This window comes from Ammospiza caudacuta, chromosome 34 (genome assembly GCF_027887145.1).
Source record: "Ammospiza caudacuta isolate bAmmCau1 chromosome 34, bAmmCau1.pri, whole genome shotgun sequence".
Classification (NCBI taxonomy): domain Eukaryota; kingdom Metazoa; phylum Chordata; class Aves; order Passeriformes; family Passerellidae; genus Ammospiza; species Ammospiza caudacuta.
This window is the reverse complement of record NC_080626.1, coordinates 2853614-2869443: the sequence shown is the minus strand read 5'-3', so window position 1 is coordinate 2869443 and position 15830 is coordinate 2853614. Positions and strand designations below refer to the sequence as shown.

Sequence of the window (15830 nt, the reverse complement as noted above, 5' to 3'; positions counted from 1 at the left end):
AGTCTGTCCCAGTTTATCCCAGTCACGCTCACACGCTCCCAGTCCGTCCCAGTTTGTCCCAGTTTGGGTTTATTACAGCAGCAGCCCGTGCTGGCGCAGCACTGCCGTGTACGGCGCCGCTTTCTTCTCCGCGCTGCGCTCGGCCCGGCGCCGCAGGCTCTGGAATGGGGGAAAAAACGGGAGAATTGGGAAAAATGGGAAAAAAACAGGGGAAAAAATTCGGAAAACCCAGGGAAAAATGGGGGAAAAACCAGGAAAAAAAAAAAAGGGAGAAGAAATAGGGAAAAATGGGGGGAAAAACGGGAAATAACAGGGAAAAAACGGGGGAAATAACAGGGAAAATGGGAAGAAAAACAGAGAAAGATGGGGGGAAAACCCCAAGAAAATCAGGGAAAGAACAGGGAAAAAACATTGAAAAAAGAGGGGGAAAAAAAGAGGGAAAATTAGGGAAAAAAAAAAAAACCAGGAAAAAACGGGAAAAAAGGGGGAAAAAAGAGGAAAATTAGGGAAAACACAAAAAAAATTGGGGAGAAAAGGAGAGGGAAAAAGGAAAAACATGTGGAAAAAGGCAGGAAAAAAGGGGAAAATAAGAAAAAGAAAAGGCAAAAAAACATGGAAAAATCAGGGGAAAATGGGAAAAAGTAAAAAAAACCCAGAAAAAAGGTGGAAAAAAGAGGGGAAAAGACCAGAGGAAAAAGGGGAAATCAGGCATTGAGAGGTTCCCCAATTTGGGGTTTTTCCTTCTCACCCCATTTTTCCTCCCTGTGAGGTCCCACATCCAAATTACAGCTTTTTTCCCCGATTTTGAGGTGTTTTTTTCCCCAATTTTGCGGTGTTTTTTCCCAATTTTGAGGTATTTTTCCCCGATTTTGGGGTGTTTTTTTCCCCAATTTTGGGGTATTTTTTCCCTGTTTTCCTCACCATCATCTTCCTCTTCTTGTTGTAGCGGATCTTGGCCTTCTCCTTCCTCTTCTCCTCCAGGGCCTCGGTCACGTCCCGGTACTTCCAGCCCACCTCGTGTGCCAGGCGTCCCAGCACGGCAAACTGGGAGCAATGGGAGCTCAGGAATGCCCCAAAACACCCCAAAATCCCCCAAAACACCCCAAAATCCCACGCCAAAAAACCCCCCCAAAATCCCAGACCCAGAACAGCCCCAAAACCCCCCAGAAAACGGCTCAAAAACCACAGAACTGCCCCAAATCCACCTCGTGTGCCAGGCGGCCCAGCACGGCAAACTGGGAGCACTGGGAGCTCAGAAAACACCCCAAAATCCCCCAAAAAACCACACACAAAACCCCCCAAAATCCCACACCCAAAAACACCCCAAAACCCCAGAGAATTCACCCAAATCTGCCTTATGCCCAACCTGAATGCTGGAACCCCCAGCAAAAAAACCATTAAGTCCTAAACTCCCTTAAATCCCCTAAAAACCCCCCCAAAAAATCACATAAAATCCCCCTAAAATATATAATCCCCACCAAAATCATAAACACCTTCTAAAATCCCATAAAACCCCCAAAATCTCCCCGAAATCCTTTAAAATCTCACGGATCTGTTAAAATCTTATCAATCCCCTTAAAACCGCAGAAACTCCCTAAAAAAAAATCTCATAAAATCCCATAAAAGCCCCTAAAATTCCCCTAAACCCCCAGAAATTACCTAAAATCCTGTAAAAATCCCCAAAACCCCATGAATTCCCCCAAAACCTGTGCTCACCTTGCGGGTGGGTTTGAGGCGGATGATTTTCAGCGCCGCCGGCACCACCATGCGCTTCCGCTGCAAAATCCCAAATTTTGGGGTTTTTGGGGCGTTTTGGGCGGGTTTGGGGCGTCTCGGGGCAGGGGTTGTGGGATCTTAGTACTTTTATGGGATTTTGGTGAGGATTACAATATTTAATTGTGATTTTATCTGATTTTTTAGGGAGTTTCTGAGGTTTTGAACATTTAATGAGATTTTAATTTTTTTATGGGATTTTGGTGGAGATTACAAGACTTTAGGGGGATTTTATCAGAGTTTTTTTAGGGAGTTTTTGGAATTTTAAGAGGATTTTACGAGATTTTGGGGTTTTTACAGGATTTCGGTGGGCATTAAAATTTCAGGGGAATTTTACCAGTTTTTTAGGAACTTTGTGCGACTTTAAGAGTTTTATGAGATTTTAAGGGTTTTATGAGATTTTGGTAAGGATTACAAAATTCAATTGTGATTTTATCTGATTTTTAGTCTTCTGTGATTTTGAAGACTTAATCAGATTTTAAGGCTTTTACAGAATTTTGTTGTGGATTACAAGATTTTAGGGGATTTTATCAGATTTGAGAGAGATTTTATTAACTTTTTAGGGGTTTTATGGGATTTTAGTATTCCTATGGGATTTTGGTGAGGATCACAAAATTCCAGGGGATTTTCACAATTTTTAGGAGTTTTATGGGATTTTAGTATTCTGTGTGATTTTGGTGGGGATTACAAGATTTCAGGAGTACTTTAACAATTTTTTTATGGGTTTTTTACCAATTTTCTGGTGGTTTTGGGGTCCCGGGTGTCTCAGGGTTTTGGTTTTTCTCATCTCGAGTCAAACAATGTAGGTACAGGTGACATCACCGACACCGGGATTTGGGGCGGATTCCGGGGATTTTGGGGTGAATTGTGGGGATTTTGGGGTGAATTCTGGGGATTTTGGGGTGAATTCTGGGGATTTTGGGGCGCACCTTGTCGTAGGGAGGGGGGATCCCATCGAACACCTTGAGCCGCTCCAGCGCCGCCTGGCCCCGCTTGGTCTTGTGGGGCAGCATGCCTGGATTGGGGTGAAAAACGGGGATTTAGGGAAAATCGGGGTTTGGGGGGGAAAACGGGGATTTAGGGAAAATTTGGAGTTGGGGGAAAAAACAGGGATTTAGGGGAATTGGGGGTTTGGGAGAAAATCGTACGATTTAAACCCATTCTGGGTTTGGGGTGAAACCAGGGGATTTAGGGCAATCTGAGGGTTTGGGGATTTTGGGAGGAATTTTTGGGTTTTTTGGGGTCCCCTCACTGCAGACTGCGTGTGTGGATTTTGGGGGTTTGAGGGGGAGGATTTTGGGGTGAATTTTGGTGGTTTTGGGGTCTCTCTCACCTCTCTCCGTGCGCCAGAAGATGCGGCCAGGCTGCGCGTGGAGTTTTGGGGAATTTTGGGGCAGTTTTGGGGTATTTTGGAGCAGCTCGTAGTGGCAGATTTTGGGGTGATTATTGAGCAGTTTTTGGGGTGATTTCTGGGGATTTTGGGGTCTCTCTCATCTCGCACCGTGCGCCAGAAGATGCAGCTTGGGGGAACTGGGGGTGTCTGTGGCAGTTTTTGGGGGGTTTTGGGGGAGATTTTGGGGCAGTTTTTGGGGCAGATTTTGGGGTATTTTGGGGTCTCTCTCACCTCTCACGGGACGCCAGAAGATGCGGCTGGGGGGAATTGGGGATTTTGGGGCAGTTTTTGGGGTGATTTTGGGGCAGTTTTTGGGGCAGTTTTTGGGGTGATTTTGGGGCAGTTTTTGGGGCGATTTTGGGGTGGGTTTTGGGCGATTTTTGGGCAGTTTTTGGGGTGATTTCTGGGTATTTTGGGGTCTCTCTCGCCTCTCACGGTCTGCCAGAAGATGCAGCTGGGGGGAATTGGGGATTTGGGGGCAGTTTTTGGAGTGATTTTGGGGTAGATTTTAGGGTGATTTTGGGCCAGATTTTGGGGGAAATTTTGGGGATTTTGGGGCGGTTTATGGGGTGATTTTGGGGTATTTTTGGGCAGTTTTTGGGGTGATTTCTGGGTATTTTGGGGTCTCTCTCACCTCTCACGGGACGCCAGAAGATGCGGCTGGGGGGAATTGGGGATTTTGGGGCAGTTTTTGGGAGGATTTGGGGGCAGTTTTTGGGGTGATTTTGGGGCAGTTTTTGGGGCAGATTTTGGGGTGATTTTGTGGCAGTTTTTGGGGCGATTTTGGGGTGGGTTTTGGGCGATTTTTGGGCAGTTTTTGGGGTGATTTCTGGGTATTTTGGGGTCTCTCTCGCCTCTCACGGTCTGCCAGAAGATGCAGCTGGGGGGAATTGGGGATTTGGGGGCAGTTTTTGGGAGGATTTGGGGGCAGTTTTTGAGGCGATTTTGGGGCAGGTTTTGGGGTGATTTTGTGGCAGTTTTTGGGGCGATTTTGGGGTGGGTTTTGGGGCGATTTTTGGGCAGTTTTTGGGGTGATTTCTGGGTATTTTGGGGTCTCTCTGACCTCTCATGGTCCGCCAGAAGATGCGGCTGGGGGGAATTGGGGATTTTGGGGCAGTTTTTGGGGTGATTTTGGGGCAGATTTTTGGGATTTTTGGGCGGTTTTTGGGGTGATTTTGGGACAGTTTTTGGGGTGATTTTGGGGCAGTTTTTGGGGTGGTTTTGGGGCAGATTTTTGGGATTTTGGGGCGGTTTTTGGGGTGATTTTGGGGCAGATTTTGGGGCGGTTTTTGGGGTGACTTTGGGGTATTTTTGGGCAGGTTTTGGGGTGATTTCTGGGTGATTTGGGGCCCTGCTCACCTCTCACGGTGCGCCAGAAGATGCGGCTGGGGGCTCGGAAGTGGAAGGGGCCCCGGGAGGGGTTGGTGTTCATCCTCTTCCTCAGGAAGGCCAGGAACTTCACTGCAGGGGAAAATGGTGCAGAAACGATCAAAAAACGGTCAGAAACATTAAAAAACGGTGCAGAATCCTCAAAAATATAGAGAATCCATTAAAAACGAGGCAAAACCCTTTAGAAATGAGAAAACCCATCCAAATGGTGCAGAATCCTCAAAAATATAGAGAATTCATTAAAAAACAGGCAAAATCCTTTAGAAATGAGAAAACCCATCCAAAATGGGGCAGAATTCCCTCAAAGACTCAGCAGAATTCACGGGGCAGAAATGGGGCAAAATCCCTCAGAAATGGTGAAGAATCCACCAAAAACGGGGCAGAATTGACAAAAATGGGGCAAAACAGGAAATGGGGCAGGATCCTCGGAACTGGAGCAGAACTCAAAAAAAAAACCAATGGGGCCAAATCCCTCAGAAACGGGGCCGAACGTATCAAAATGGTGGAAAATCCCTCAAAAATGGGACTTAGGAATGGCCAGGATGGGGAAAAGGGGTGAAAGCGCCCCAAAGCCGGGGGTGCACCGGGAGCCCGGGACGTTCTGGAACCTTCCCAGGAGCTCTCCGAGGCCCGAACCCGCCGGAGCAGTCCCCAAGCCCCGAGATTTCCCCCCAAATCCGCTTTTTCACCCAAAACTCCGTTTTTTCCCCCCAAATCCCGCCCGCGGCACTCACGCTTGTTCCGGTAGAAGTTCCCGGAGATGTTGATGCCCTCGCAGCGAACCACGACCACGCGGCGGCCTGCGGGCAGCGGCACCGGCCGGGCCCCGTTAATCCCGGCTTTTTCACCGTTTCTCCCCCCTTTTCCCCGGTTTTGCCCCTTCGTTTTAATTTTTTTCTCTTTATTCCCGACTTTTTCTTTCATTCCTGTTTTTTCCCCCCTTATTCCCGGTTTTCCCTCATTAATATCGGTTTCCCCCGTTAATCCTGGTTTTTCACCCTTTTCCCCGTTTTTTCCACCCGTTATTCCCGGGGTTTTTTTTTTTTTCCGGTTTTCCCCTCGTTATTCCCGGTTCCCCCCGCGCTCAGCTGGTAGTGCATGTAGGCGCCTTTCATTGTCGCCAAACTCGACAGCCGACAGGGCTCATCACGGCGCGGGGGTCCCGGTGCCATTCCCGGTGCCATTCCCGGTTCCGTTCCCGGTAACGGCCCCGGTGCCGCCGCCCCGCACTCACCCAGCAGCACCTGCTTGGCCACGATCGCCGCCAGCCGGCCCAGGAGGTGCCCGCGCCCGTCGATCACCAGAACCTGGGGCGGGGGGAGCGCCGCGGTGAGGCCCGGCCCTCACCGGGACCGCACCGGGCCCAGGCCGCACCGCGTGGCCGCGCCCCGCGCCCCCCCCGCCGCCCGCCCGCGCTCCCCCGCGCTCCCCGCCGTTCCCCGCTTGCTCCCCGAGCCCCGCCGAGCCCTCCCGGTTCCCCCCGGTTCCCCCCGAGCCCTCCCGGGGTCCCCGGGCCGCACCCGCGGCTCCGCCATGGCCGCCGCCCGCCTCAGAAAGAGGCCACGCCCCCTGCGGGAGCGCAGCTTCCGCCGCGCGGGGGCGGAAGGGACGTCACGTGGAAGGAACCAATGAGGGAGAAAAGGGGGGGACTGGTGTGGGAGAATCCAATCGGAGCGCGGGAGGGGGGGTCTCTGTGTGCCCAGAGAATTCCAGCGCTCCCAGTATGGTTCCAGTATGATCCCAGTGTCCCTCCGGTGTCCCTAGAACCGCCTCCAGTGCTCCCAGTGTGATCCCAGTGCCCCCTCAGTATTCCTCCAGTGCCACCCAGCGCCCTTGCAGCGATCCCAGTACATCCCAGTACGATCCCAGCGCCCCTCCAGCGCTCCCAGTGCCCGCCAGTACGATCCCAACGTGCTCCCAGTACCGACCGATGCCACTCGCACAACCTCCCAGTGCCCCCCAGTCCCTCACTCCAGGCTCTCCAGCGGCCGCTTTCTGTATTTGTATTATAATTGTATTTATTTATATATGTACAGCGGTGGGGGGGGCGGCTCTGGGGGGGTCTCGGGGGTCCCTTGTGGGGTCCCAGAGGATCTCGGGGGTCCCTGGGACTTCCTGGGGTCCCTTTTAGGGGGTCCTTGTGTCTTCCCGAAGGTCTCGGGGGGTCCCTTTTGGGGCTTTGGGGGGGTCCCCGGTGGTCGGGGGTGTCCGTGGAGGGTCTCGGGAGTCCCTTTTGGGGGTTCTTGGGGATCTGGGGGGTCCCCGGTGGTCTCAGGGGGGTCCCTGGTGGATCCGGGGGGGTCTCGGGAGTCCCTGGGCTCCCTTTTCGGGGTTCTTGGGGGTCCCGGAGGGGTTCCCCGGGGATTCCCTTTTCGGGGGGCGTGGCCGTTCTCAAGCCCCGCCCCCGGTGGCCGGGGTGGTCCCGGTGGCCCCGTAGCTGGCGGGGGGCCCGCCCGGGGGTCCCCCTCCCCCCACCCCCCCTTCCTCCCCTTCCTCCTCCTCCTCCTCGTCGCTGGCCACGCCCCCCGGCGCCAGAGGCTCCGCCTCCTCGCGCGGCGGCTCCGCCCACGGCTGCGGCTCCCCGGAAGCGAAGACGCCGTAGAAGGCCACGCCCCCGTAGTGCACGAGCGCGGCTATCAGGAACACCCACTGCCACTCCTCGCGCGTCTGCGCCAATCAGCGCCCGCCGCGCGCCGCGCGCCGGCCAATCCGCGACGAGCGGGGGCGGGACCCAATGGGAACGAGGGGAGAGAGCGGGACAGGGAGGGGGCGGGGCCGGGCGGGCGGTGAGTGACAGGAGGGGCGGTGAGTGACAGGAGGGGCGGTGAGTGACAGGAGGGGCGGTGAGTGACAGGAGGGGCGGTGAGTGACAGGCGGGCAGCGCGACCCCCAAATTCCCGTGTCCGTCTGTCGCCCCCAAGTCCCTCTGTCCCCTCAGTGTCCCCAATGTCCCCTCAGTGTCCCCAGCGTCCCCAATGTCCCCTCAGTGTCCCCAATGTCCCCTCAGTGTCCCCAGCGTCCCCAATGTCCCCTCAGTGTCCCCAATGTCCCCTCACCTTGTGGCAGGTCAGGGCCCCCACAGTCAGGGAACACACCGTCCCGGACAGTGTCCCCTCAGTGTCCTCAGTGTCCCCAATGTCCCCTCACCTTGTGGCGGGTCAGGGCCCCCACGATCAGGGGACGCACCATCCCGGACAGTGTCCCCTCAGTGTCCCCTCAGTGTCCCCTCACCTTGTGGCGGGTCAGGGCCCCCACGATCAGGGGACACACCATCCCGGACAGTGTCCCCTCAGTGTCCCCTCAGTGTCCCCTCACCTTGTGGCGGGTCAGGGCCCCCACGATCAGGGGACACACCATCCCGGACAGGGTCCCCTCAGTGTCCCCTCAGTGTCCCCTCACCTTGTGGCGGGTCAGGGCCCCCACGATCAGGGGACACACCATCCCGGACAGGGTCCCCACGCCGTTGCTCAGCCCCATCAGGACGCTGGCGTAGCGCGGCGCGATGTCCAGGTGGTTCACGTTGAAGCCTGGTGGGGACAGCGGGGTCAGGGCGGGGTCAGGGCGTGTCCCAGGTGTCCCCGCTGTCCCCGCGCCCACCCGAGATGGCGAAGCCGCTGAAGCCCACGGCCAGCACCAGGAAGGAGATGGCGACGGCGCGGGAGTGCGAGTAGCCGACCACCAGCAGCAGCGTGGCCTCCATGCCGAACCCTGTGAGGGGACAGTGTCACGTTGTCATTGTCACCGTCACAGTGTCACAATGTTATACCGTGATATATTTGTGATATATTATATTGTAATATATCACGTGATGGCGGGAGTGCAAGCAGCCGACCGCCAGCAGCAGCGCGGCCTCCGTGCCGAACCCTGCGAGGGGACAGGGGACAATGTCACAGTGCCACATTTTCATTGTCACTGTCACACAGCGTCACTGACCCCCGCAGTTCATCATCTTGCGCACACTGGTGGTGGACATTGTCACTGTCACACTGTCCCTGCTGTCCCTCTGTCCCTGTCACACTGTCCCCAGTGTCACACACTGTCACACACTGTCCCCAGTGTCACACACACTGTCCCCAGTGTCACACACTGTCACACACTGTCACACACTGTCCCCAGTGTCACACACACTGTCCCCAGTGTCACACACTGTCACACACTGTCACACACTGTCCCCAGTGTCACACACACTGTCACACACTGTCACACACTGTCCCCAGTGTCACCCACCGCCGCAGTTCATCATCTTGCGCACATTGGTGGTGGACATTGTCACTGTCACACTGTCCCTGCTGTCCCTCTGTCCCTGTCACACTGTCCCCAGTGTCACACACTGTCACACACTGTCACACACTGTCACACACTGTCCCCAGTGTCACCCACCGCCGCAGTTCATCATCTTGCGCACGTTGGTGGTGGACATGAGGCCGCGCGAGCGCAGGAAATCGGCGATCTGCCCCCCGATGGGCACCACGATGGTCATCACCAGGTGGGGCAGGGCCGAGAGCAATCCCACCTGGACAGAAAAACAAATAAATAATATATAAATAAAATAAAATTACTGAAAAATCAATTGTCTGTAAATAAAATAACAGAATAAATCAATTATCCCCGATGGGCACCACGATGGTCAGCACCAGGTGGGGCAGGGCCGACAGCAAACCCATGTGCGGGTCACAGTGGTTTTTGGGATATTTTTGGGCTGTTTTTAGGTGTTTTTTGGGGTTTTTTTGTGCCCACTTTGCTGATCTCAAAGCCAAAGGCCTCCTCGAAGTAGGCGGGCTGGCTGATGAGCAGCAGGCGGAAGGTGCAGCCGCTTTTGGGGTGTTTTGCAGATATTTTGGGGTGTTTTTGTGGGATTTTTTTGGGTGGTTTTTTGGGTGGTTTTTTGCTATTTTTTGGGTTTTTTTGAGCCCACCTTGCTGATCTCGAAGCCAAACACCTCCTCGAAGTAGGCGGGCTGGCTGATGAGCAGCAGGTAGAAGGTCCAGCTGCGGCAGAAGTTGGCCACGATGATGGCGTAGACGGGCATGGAGGTGAAGAACTGGCGCCAGGGCGTGGCCAGCTGCAGGCAGGGGGGAAGGCTGACCCCAGGACACCCTCAGGACACCCCCAGGACACCACTGACCACCCCCAGGACACCACTGACCACCCCCAGGACACCACTGGCCATCCCTGACCACCCCCAGGAAACCACTGACCACCCCCCAGGACACCACTGACCATCCCTGACCATCCCTGCCCACCCCCAGGACACCGCTGACCATCCCTGCCCACCCCCAGGACACCACTGACCACCCCCCAGGACACCACTGACCATCCCTGACCATCCCTGCCCACCCCCAGGACATCACTGACCATCCCTGACCATCCCTGACCACCCCCAGGACACCACTGACCACCCCCAGGACACCGCTGACCATCCCTGACCATCCCTGCCCACCCCCAGGACGCCGCTGACCATCCCTGACCACCCCCAGGACACTGCTGACCATCCCCAGGACGCCGCTGACCATCCCTGCCCACCCCCAGGACACTGCTGACCATCCCCAGAGTGACCCCGGACAACCCCAGGGCAACCACGACCACCCCTGACCATCCCCTGACAGACCCAGGCCACCCCTGACCATCCCTGACCACCCCCAGGACACCCCCGGGACACCACTGACCACCCCTGACCATCCCTGACCACCCCTGATCAGCCCCAGGACACCCCCAGTGCCCATCCCAGTGCTCCCAGTCTAACCAGTAAGGGGTTGCTCCCCACGCTCTCCCCGATGCCCATCCCAGTAACCCCTCCCAGTGCTCCCAGTCCCTCCCAGTCCCTCCCAGTCCCTCCCAGTGCTCCCAGTGCTCCCAGTGCTCCCAGTGCTCCCAGTCCCTCCCAGTGCTCCCAGTGCTCCCAGTGCTCCCAGTCCCTCCCAGTCCCTCCCAGTGCTCCCAGTCCCTCCCAGTGCTCCCAGTCCCTCCCAGTGCTCCCAGTCCCTCCCAGTGCTCCCAGTGCTCCCAGTGCTCCCAGTCCCTCCCAGTGCTCCCAGTCCCTCCCAGTCCCTCCCAGTCCCTCCCAGTGCTCCCAGTCCCTCCCAGTGCTCCCAGTCCCTCCCAGTCCCTCCCAGTCTAACCAATGAGGGGTTGCTGCCCACGCTCTCCCCGATGCCCATCCCAGTGACCCCAGTGACCCTTCCCAGTGCTCCCAGTCCCTCCCAGTCCATCCCAGTCTAACCAGTAGCGGGTTGCTGCCCACGCTCTCCCCGATGCTCTCCTCGATGTATTTCCGCTCCTCGGGCGAGATCGTCGGGTGCTGGGCCGGGCTCTCGTAGGACACCAGCACCCAGAACATGTACCACAGCACCCCGAAACTGCCTAGTGGGAAACGGGGGTTACTGGTTATACTGGGAGCACTGGGATGGGTCAGTGGGATCGCTGGGAGAGGGAGACCACAGCACCCCAAAACTGCCTAATGGGAAACGGGGGTTACTGGTTATACTGGGAGCACTGGGATGGGTCAGTGGGATCGCTGGGAGAGGGACCACAGCACCCCGAAACTGCCTGGGGTTACTGGTTATACGGGGGATACTGGGGTTACTGGGAATACTGGGGATACTGGGAAGGGTCGTTGGGGTAACTGGGATGGGTACCAGAGCACCCCAAAACTGCCTGCGGGACACTGGGGTTACTGGGAGCACTGGGAGGGGTCCCCAAGGGGGCTCAGGGGGTCCCGGGGTGGGCAGGGGTCTCAGGGGGTCCCAGGGGCTCTGGGGGTATCCCGGGGGTCCGGGGGTATCAGGGGGTCCCGGGGGTCTCAGGGGGTCCCGGGGTGGGCAGGGGTCTCAGGGGGGGTCTCAGGGGGGGTCTCAGGGGGGTATCCGGGGGACCGGGGGTATCAGGGGGTCCCAGGGTGGGCAGGGGTCTCAGGGGGGGTCTCGGGGGAGTATCCCGGGGGTCTCACCGTAGACGTAGAACACGGAGCTCCACCCCGTGTACTGCACCAGGACCCCGGCCAGGGGCATGGCCACCACGGCGCCTGCGTACGAACCTGGGGAGGGGGCAGGGGGCGTCAGTGGGGACCCCCAAACCCCCTGAGACCCCCCGGGACCCCCCCAATATCCCTGGGACACCCCAGGACTCCCCCAGACCCTCAAATCCCCATAGGTCCCCGGCCAGGGGCATGGCCACCACGGCGCCTGCGCACGAACCCGGGGAGGGGGCGAGGGGGGTCAGGAGAAACCCCCTGAGACCCCCCGGGACCCCCCCAATATCCCTGGGACACCCCAGGACTCCCCCAGACCCTCAAATCCCCATAGGTCCCCGGCCAGGGGCATGGCCACCACGGCGCCTGCGCACGAACCCGGGGAGGGGGCAGTCAGTGGGGACACCCCCAAAACCCCCAGGATACCCCCAGACCCCCCGAAGCCCCCAGACCCACATTACCGCAGAAGGCCGTGGTCACCAGGTGGCTCCCAGAGCACCCAGACCCCCCCAGACCCCCCGAAGCCCCCAGACCCACATTACCGCAGAAGGCCGTGGTGGCGAGCCGGCTCCGCTCCAGGGGCGGCGCCCACTTGCTCCAGATGCCGTGACAGGCGGGGTAGGTCACGCCCTGCCGGGAAAGGGGCGGGGTCAGCGCGGGACACGCCCACCGGGACACGCCCTGATGGGCAGGGACACACCCAACCCGGGACACGCCCACCGGGACACGCCCTGATGGGCAGGGACACACTCCACCCCCCCCAACCACGCCCACACAGCCACACCCTGATGGACAGGGACACACCCAACCCCGGCCACGCCCACCACAACGCACCTTGATGGACAGGGACACACCCAACCCCGGCCACGCCCACCACAACACACCCTGATGGACAGGGACACACCCAACCCTGGCCACGCCCAGCACAACGCACCTTGATGGACAGGGACACACCCAACCCCGGCCACGCCCCAACCTCACCAGCTGAACAGCAAAACCCACCCGGAAACCGCCTCAAATAGCCCAAAACCAGCCCAAAATCCACTGAATTCACCCCAAATTTTGATGCTGACCTCCACCAGGCCCTGCATGATGTGCACGGCGATGACGCAGCCCCAAACACACCCAAACACACCCAAAACCCCCCGAATTCACCCCAAATTACCTCCACCAGGCCCTGCATGACGCGCACGGCGATGACGCAGCCCCAAACACACCCAAAATCCCCAGAATTCACCCCAAATTACCTCCACCAGGCCCTGCATGACGCGCACGGCGATGACGCAGCCCCAAACACACCCAAAATCCCCAAAATTCACCCCAAATTACCTCCACCAGGCCCTGCATGACGCGCACGGCGATGACGCAGCCCACGTGCGCGCGCGCGGCCGACGGGATCAGCATGTTGAGCACCGAGGTGGACACGATGGCCAGCCCGAACACCCTGCGGGGACACCTGGGTGACACCTGGGACACACCTGGGCCGGCCCCGGCCCCGCCCCGCTCACCTGTTGGCGGCGAATTTCTGCGCGATGAAGCCGCCGGGGATCTGCGTGACGATGTAGCCCCAGAAGAAGGAGCCGTGGATCATCCCCACGGTCTCGGGGTCCCAGCTGAACTGGGCGCGCTGCGGGGAGGGGAGGGGTCGCTGGGGCGGGGCCTGGACGCGCCCTGGACACGCCCCGGGCAGGTGTGCGTCCCCCGCACCCGGCTGTGTCTCCACAATGACCCCACACCTGTCCCCACAGGTGACACCGAACTGACCCCACACCTCACCCCATAGGTGACCCCAGAGCTGACCCCGCTGACCCCACAGGTGACCCCGAGCTGACCCCACAGCTGGCCCAGAGCTGACCCCCGCTGACCTCACACTTGACCCCACAGGTGCCCCCTCACCTGTCCGTGGGCGGGGCTGACCCCATAGCTGCCCCCTCACCTGTCTGTGGGGGGGCTGACCCTGTACCTGCCCCCTCACCTGTCCGTGGGCAGGGCTGACCCTGTACCTGCCCCCTCACCTGCCCGTGGGCGGGGCTGACCCTGTACCTGCCCCCTCACCTGTCCGTGGGCGGGGTTGACCATGCTGACCCTACACCTGCCCCCCTCACCTGTCCGTGGGCGGGGCTGACCCCATAGCTGCCCCCTCACCTGTCCGTGGGCGGGGCTGACCCCATAGCTGCCCCCTCACCTGCCCATGGGCGGGGCTGACCCCATACCTGCCCCCTCACCTGTCCGTGGGCGGGGCTGACCCTGTACCTGCCCCCTCACCTGCCCGTGGGCGGGGTTGACCATGCTGACCACGGCCACGCCCAGGTTGCAGCGGATGCCGAAGCTGATGCAGAAGCCGATGCCGCACAGGATGGCGATGCCGTAGCGCCGGGGCAGCCCGCAGAAGGTGCAGTCCAGCACCGGGGGGCGCGGCCCGACGGGGGTCCCGCCCGTGAGCCCCCCCGAGCTCAGCTCCAGGCTCTCGGGGTCGTCCTGGCGGCGCTCCAGGAACCTGCGGGACACCGGGGCTGAGGGACACCGGGACTGTGGGGACACCGGGACACTGAGGGACACCGGGACTGTGGGGACACCGGGACACCGGGACACCGGGACTGTGGGGACACCGGGACACTGAGGGACACCGGGACACCGGGACACCGGGACTGTGGGGACACCGGGACACTGAGGGACACCGGGACTGTGGGGACACCGGGACACTGAGGGACACCGGGACACTGAGGGACACCGGGGGCATTGGGGGTCCCGAGCCCCCCCCGAGCTCAGCCCGAGGCTCTCGGGGTCGCCCTGCCGCCGCTCCAGGAACCTGCGCGGTCAGCGGTGCCCCGGCCCTTTTGCCCCGTGTCACCCCATGTCCCCGTGTCCCTTTTCCCCCGCGTCCCCAATGTCCACCGCCTCGTGTCCCCGTTTCCCTTTTCCCCTGCTATCTGCCTGCGTCCCCGCCGTGTCCCCCCCGTGTCCCGTTCCTTCCCCGTGTCCCGCACGTTCCTCTCCCGGTGTCCCTTTGTCCCTTTCTCCTCTGCCACGCGCCCCCTCTGTCCCCCCCTTGTCCCTTTTCCCTTCCGTGTCACCCCCTGTCCCCGCATCCCCCCCTGTCCCCTCCTATCCCCCGTGTCCCTTTTCCCCCACCACGTCCCCATCTCCGCAGCGTCCCCCCCATGTCCCCCTGTCCCCCCCTAGTGTCCCTTTTCCCCCTCGTGTCCCCGTGTCCTCCCCGTGTCCCCGTGTCCTCCCTGTGTCCCCAGCCCCTTCCTGTCCTCTGTCCCCCCCCCCCGTGTCCCCCCCTGTCCCCGTGTCCCCCCCCGCAGCCGATTAAATCTCTCTCTAATCCCCGCGGTGGCGGCGACAGCCGGGAGGGGACACGGGGGGGACACGGGGACAGGGACGGGGGAGACACGGGGGGGACAGGGGAGGGGCCGGGCCGGGGACACGCGTGGCACGGACACGAGCGGGGTAGGGGACACGGGGGGACACGGGGGGAGCACCCGAGACGCCCCAAAAACCCCCGGGAAACCCAAACCCCCCCCCCCCAAAAAACCCCCCTGGGAAACTGACGCCCCCAAGACCCCCAAAACCTGATCCCCCAAAACCCCCGGAAAGCCCGACCGCAAATCCCCCCGGATTCCCGTGGGAAACCCGAGACCCCCAAACCCGATCCCCCAAAGCCCCAGGGTAACCCGAGACCCCCCCAAAAAAAACCCAGAAAACCCAAGACCCCCCCAAAAACCCCGGCAAACCCGACCCCAAATCCTCCACGGCAAAGTGACCCCCCAAACCCGAGACCCCTCAAAACTCCCGGCAAACCCGAGACCCCCAAACCCCCAAAACCCCCCGGAAAACCCGACCCCCCCCAAACCTCAACAGACCCTCCCCAAACCCAGGACCCCTCCCCAGCCCCACCCCGGGGTCTCACCGGTGCAGCCAGCCCAGCCCAGTGACCCCCCCAGACCCCCATATCCCCCCCAGGACCCCTCCCCAGCCCCACCCCGGGGGTCTCACCGGCCCAGCCCAGCCCAGTGACCCCCCCAGACCCCCATATCCCCCCCAGGACCCCTCCCCAGCCCCACCCCGGGGTCTCACCGGTGCAGCCAGCCCAGCCCAGTGACCCCCCCAGACCCCCATATCCCCCCCAGGACCCCTCCCCAGCCCCACCCCGGGGGTCTCACCGGTGCAGCCGGCCCAGCCCGGCCCCCAGCTGCCTCCTGAACTCCTCCCTGTTGAACTCCATCGCCGCCTCAGGGCTCCACCATCACCGCGGGACCCCCGGGACCCCCCCCAAAATCCCCCGCACCCGGCGCCGCTCCC

At 60.0% G+C, this 15830-nt stretch overlaps 2 protein-coding genes and 2 non-coding genes across 4 annotated transcripts; all 4 read right to left on the bottom strand.

Moving 5' to 3' along the window:
* Positions 1-41: 41 nt before the first annotated feature.
* Positions 42-6137, bottom strand: RPL13A (ribosomal protein L13a). The gene is made up of 8 exons (XM_058822758.1): positions 6076-6137; positions 5790-5862; positions 5290-5355; positions 4526-4627; positions 2703-2788; positions 1717-1776; positions 922-1044; positions 42-159 (listed from the first exon to the last, which is right to left on the bottom strand). The coding sequence occupies exons 1-8, from the start codon at positions 6088-6090 to the stop codon at positions 73-75; spliced, it is 612 nt and encodes a 203-aa protein (XP_058678741.1). The 5' UTR covers positions 6091-6137; the 3' UTR covers positions 42-72.
* Positions 2532-2602, bottom strand: LOC131570445 (small nucleolar RNA SNORD34). Its single transcript, XR_009275881.1, has one exon. It is a non-coding gene; the product is annotated as a small nucleolar RNA SNORD34 (small nucleolar RNA).
* Positions 5634-5712, bottom strand: LOC131570444 (small nucleolar RNA Z195/SNORD33/SNORD32 family). Its single transcript, XR_009275880.1, has one exon. It is a non-coding gene; the product is annotated as a small nucleolar RNA Z195/SNORD33/SNORD32 family (small nucleolar RNA).
* An 809-nt stretch (positions 6138-6946) lies between the features above and the next one.
* Positions 6947-15753, bottom strand: SLC17A7 (solute carrier family 17 member 7). Its single transcript, XM_058822690.1, has 12 exons — positions 15692-15753; positions 13788-14019; positions 13031-13149; positions 12852-12966; positions 12065-12152; positions 11502-11588; positions 10776-10915; positions 9471-9617; positions 8936-9068; positions 8153-8263; positions 7955-8082; positions 6947-7222 (listed from the first exon to the last, which is right to left on the bottom strand). The coding sequence occupies exons 1-12, from the start codon at positions 15751-15753 to the stop codon at positions 6947-6949; spliced, it is 1638 nt and encodes a 545-aa protein (XP_058678673.1).
* Positions 15754-15830: the final 77 nt, after the last annotated feature.

Coding starts and splice junctions, on each gene's coding strand:
- RPL13A (XM_058822758.1), bottom strand. Junction 4,628..5,289: donor GAACTTCTACCGGAACAAGC/GTGAGTGCCGCG, acceptor TTTCCCCTGCAG/TGAAGTTCCTGGCCTTCCTG. Junction 160..921: donor ACAAGAAGAGGAAGATGATG/GTGAGGAAAACA, acceptor CCCCCATTCCAG/AGCCTGCGGCGCCGGGCCGA.
- SLC17A7 (XM_058822690.1), bottom strand. CDS start 15,753: ATGGAGTTCAACAGGGAGGAGTTCAGGAGGCAGCTGGGGGCCGGGCTG. Junction 12,967..13,030: donor CAGAAATTCGCCGCCAACAG/GTGAGCGGGGCG, acceptor GTGTCCCCGCAG/GGTGTTCGGGCTGGCCATCG. Junction 7,223..7,954: donor GGGCCCTGACCCGCCACAAG/GTGAGGGGACAC, acceptor TGATTGGCGCAG/ACGCGCGAGGAGTGGCAGTG.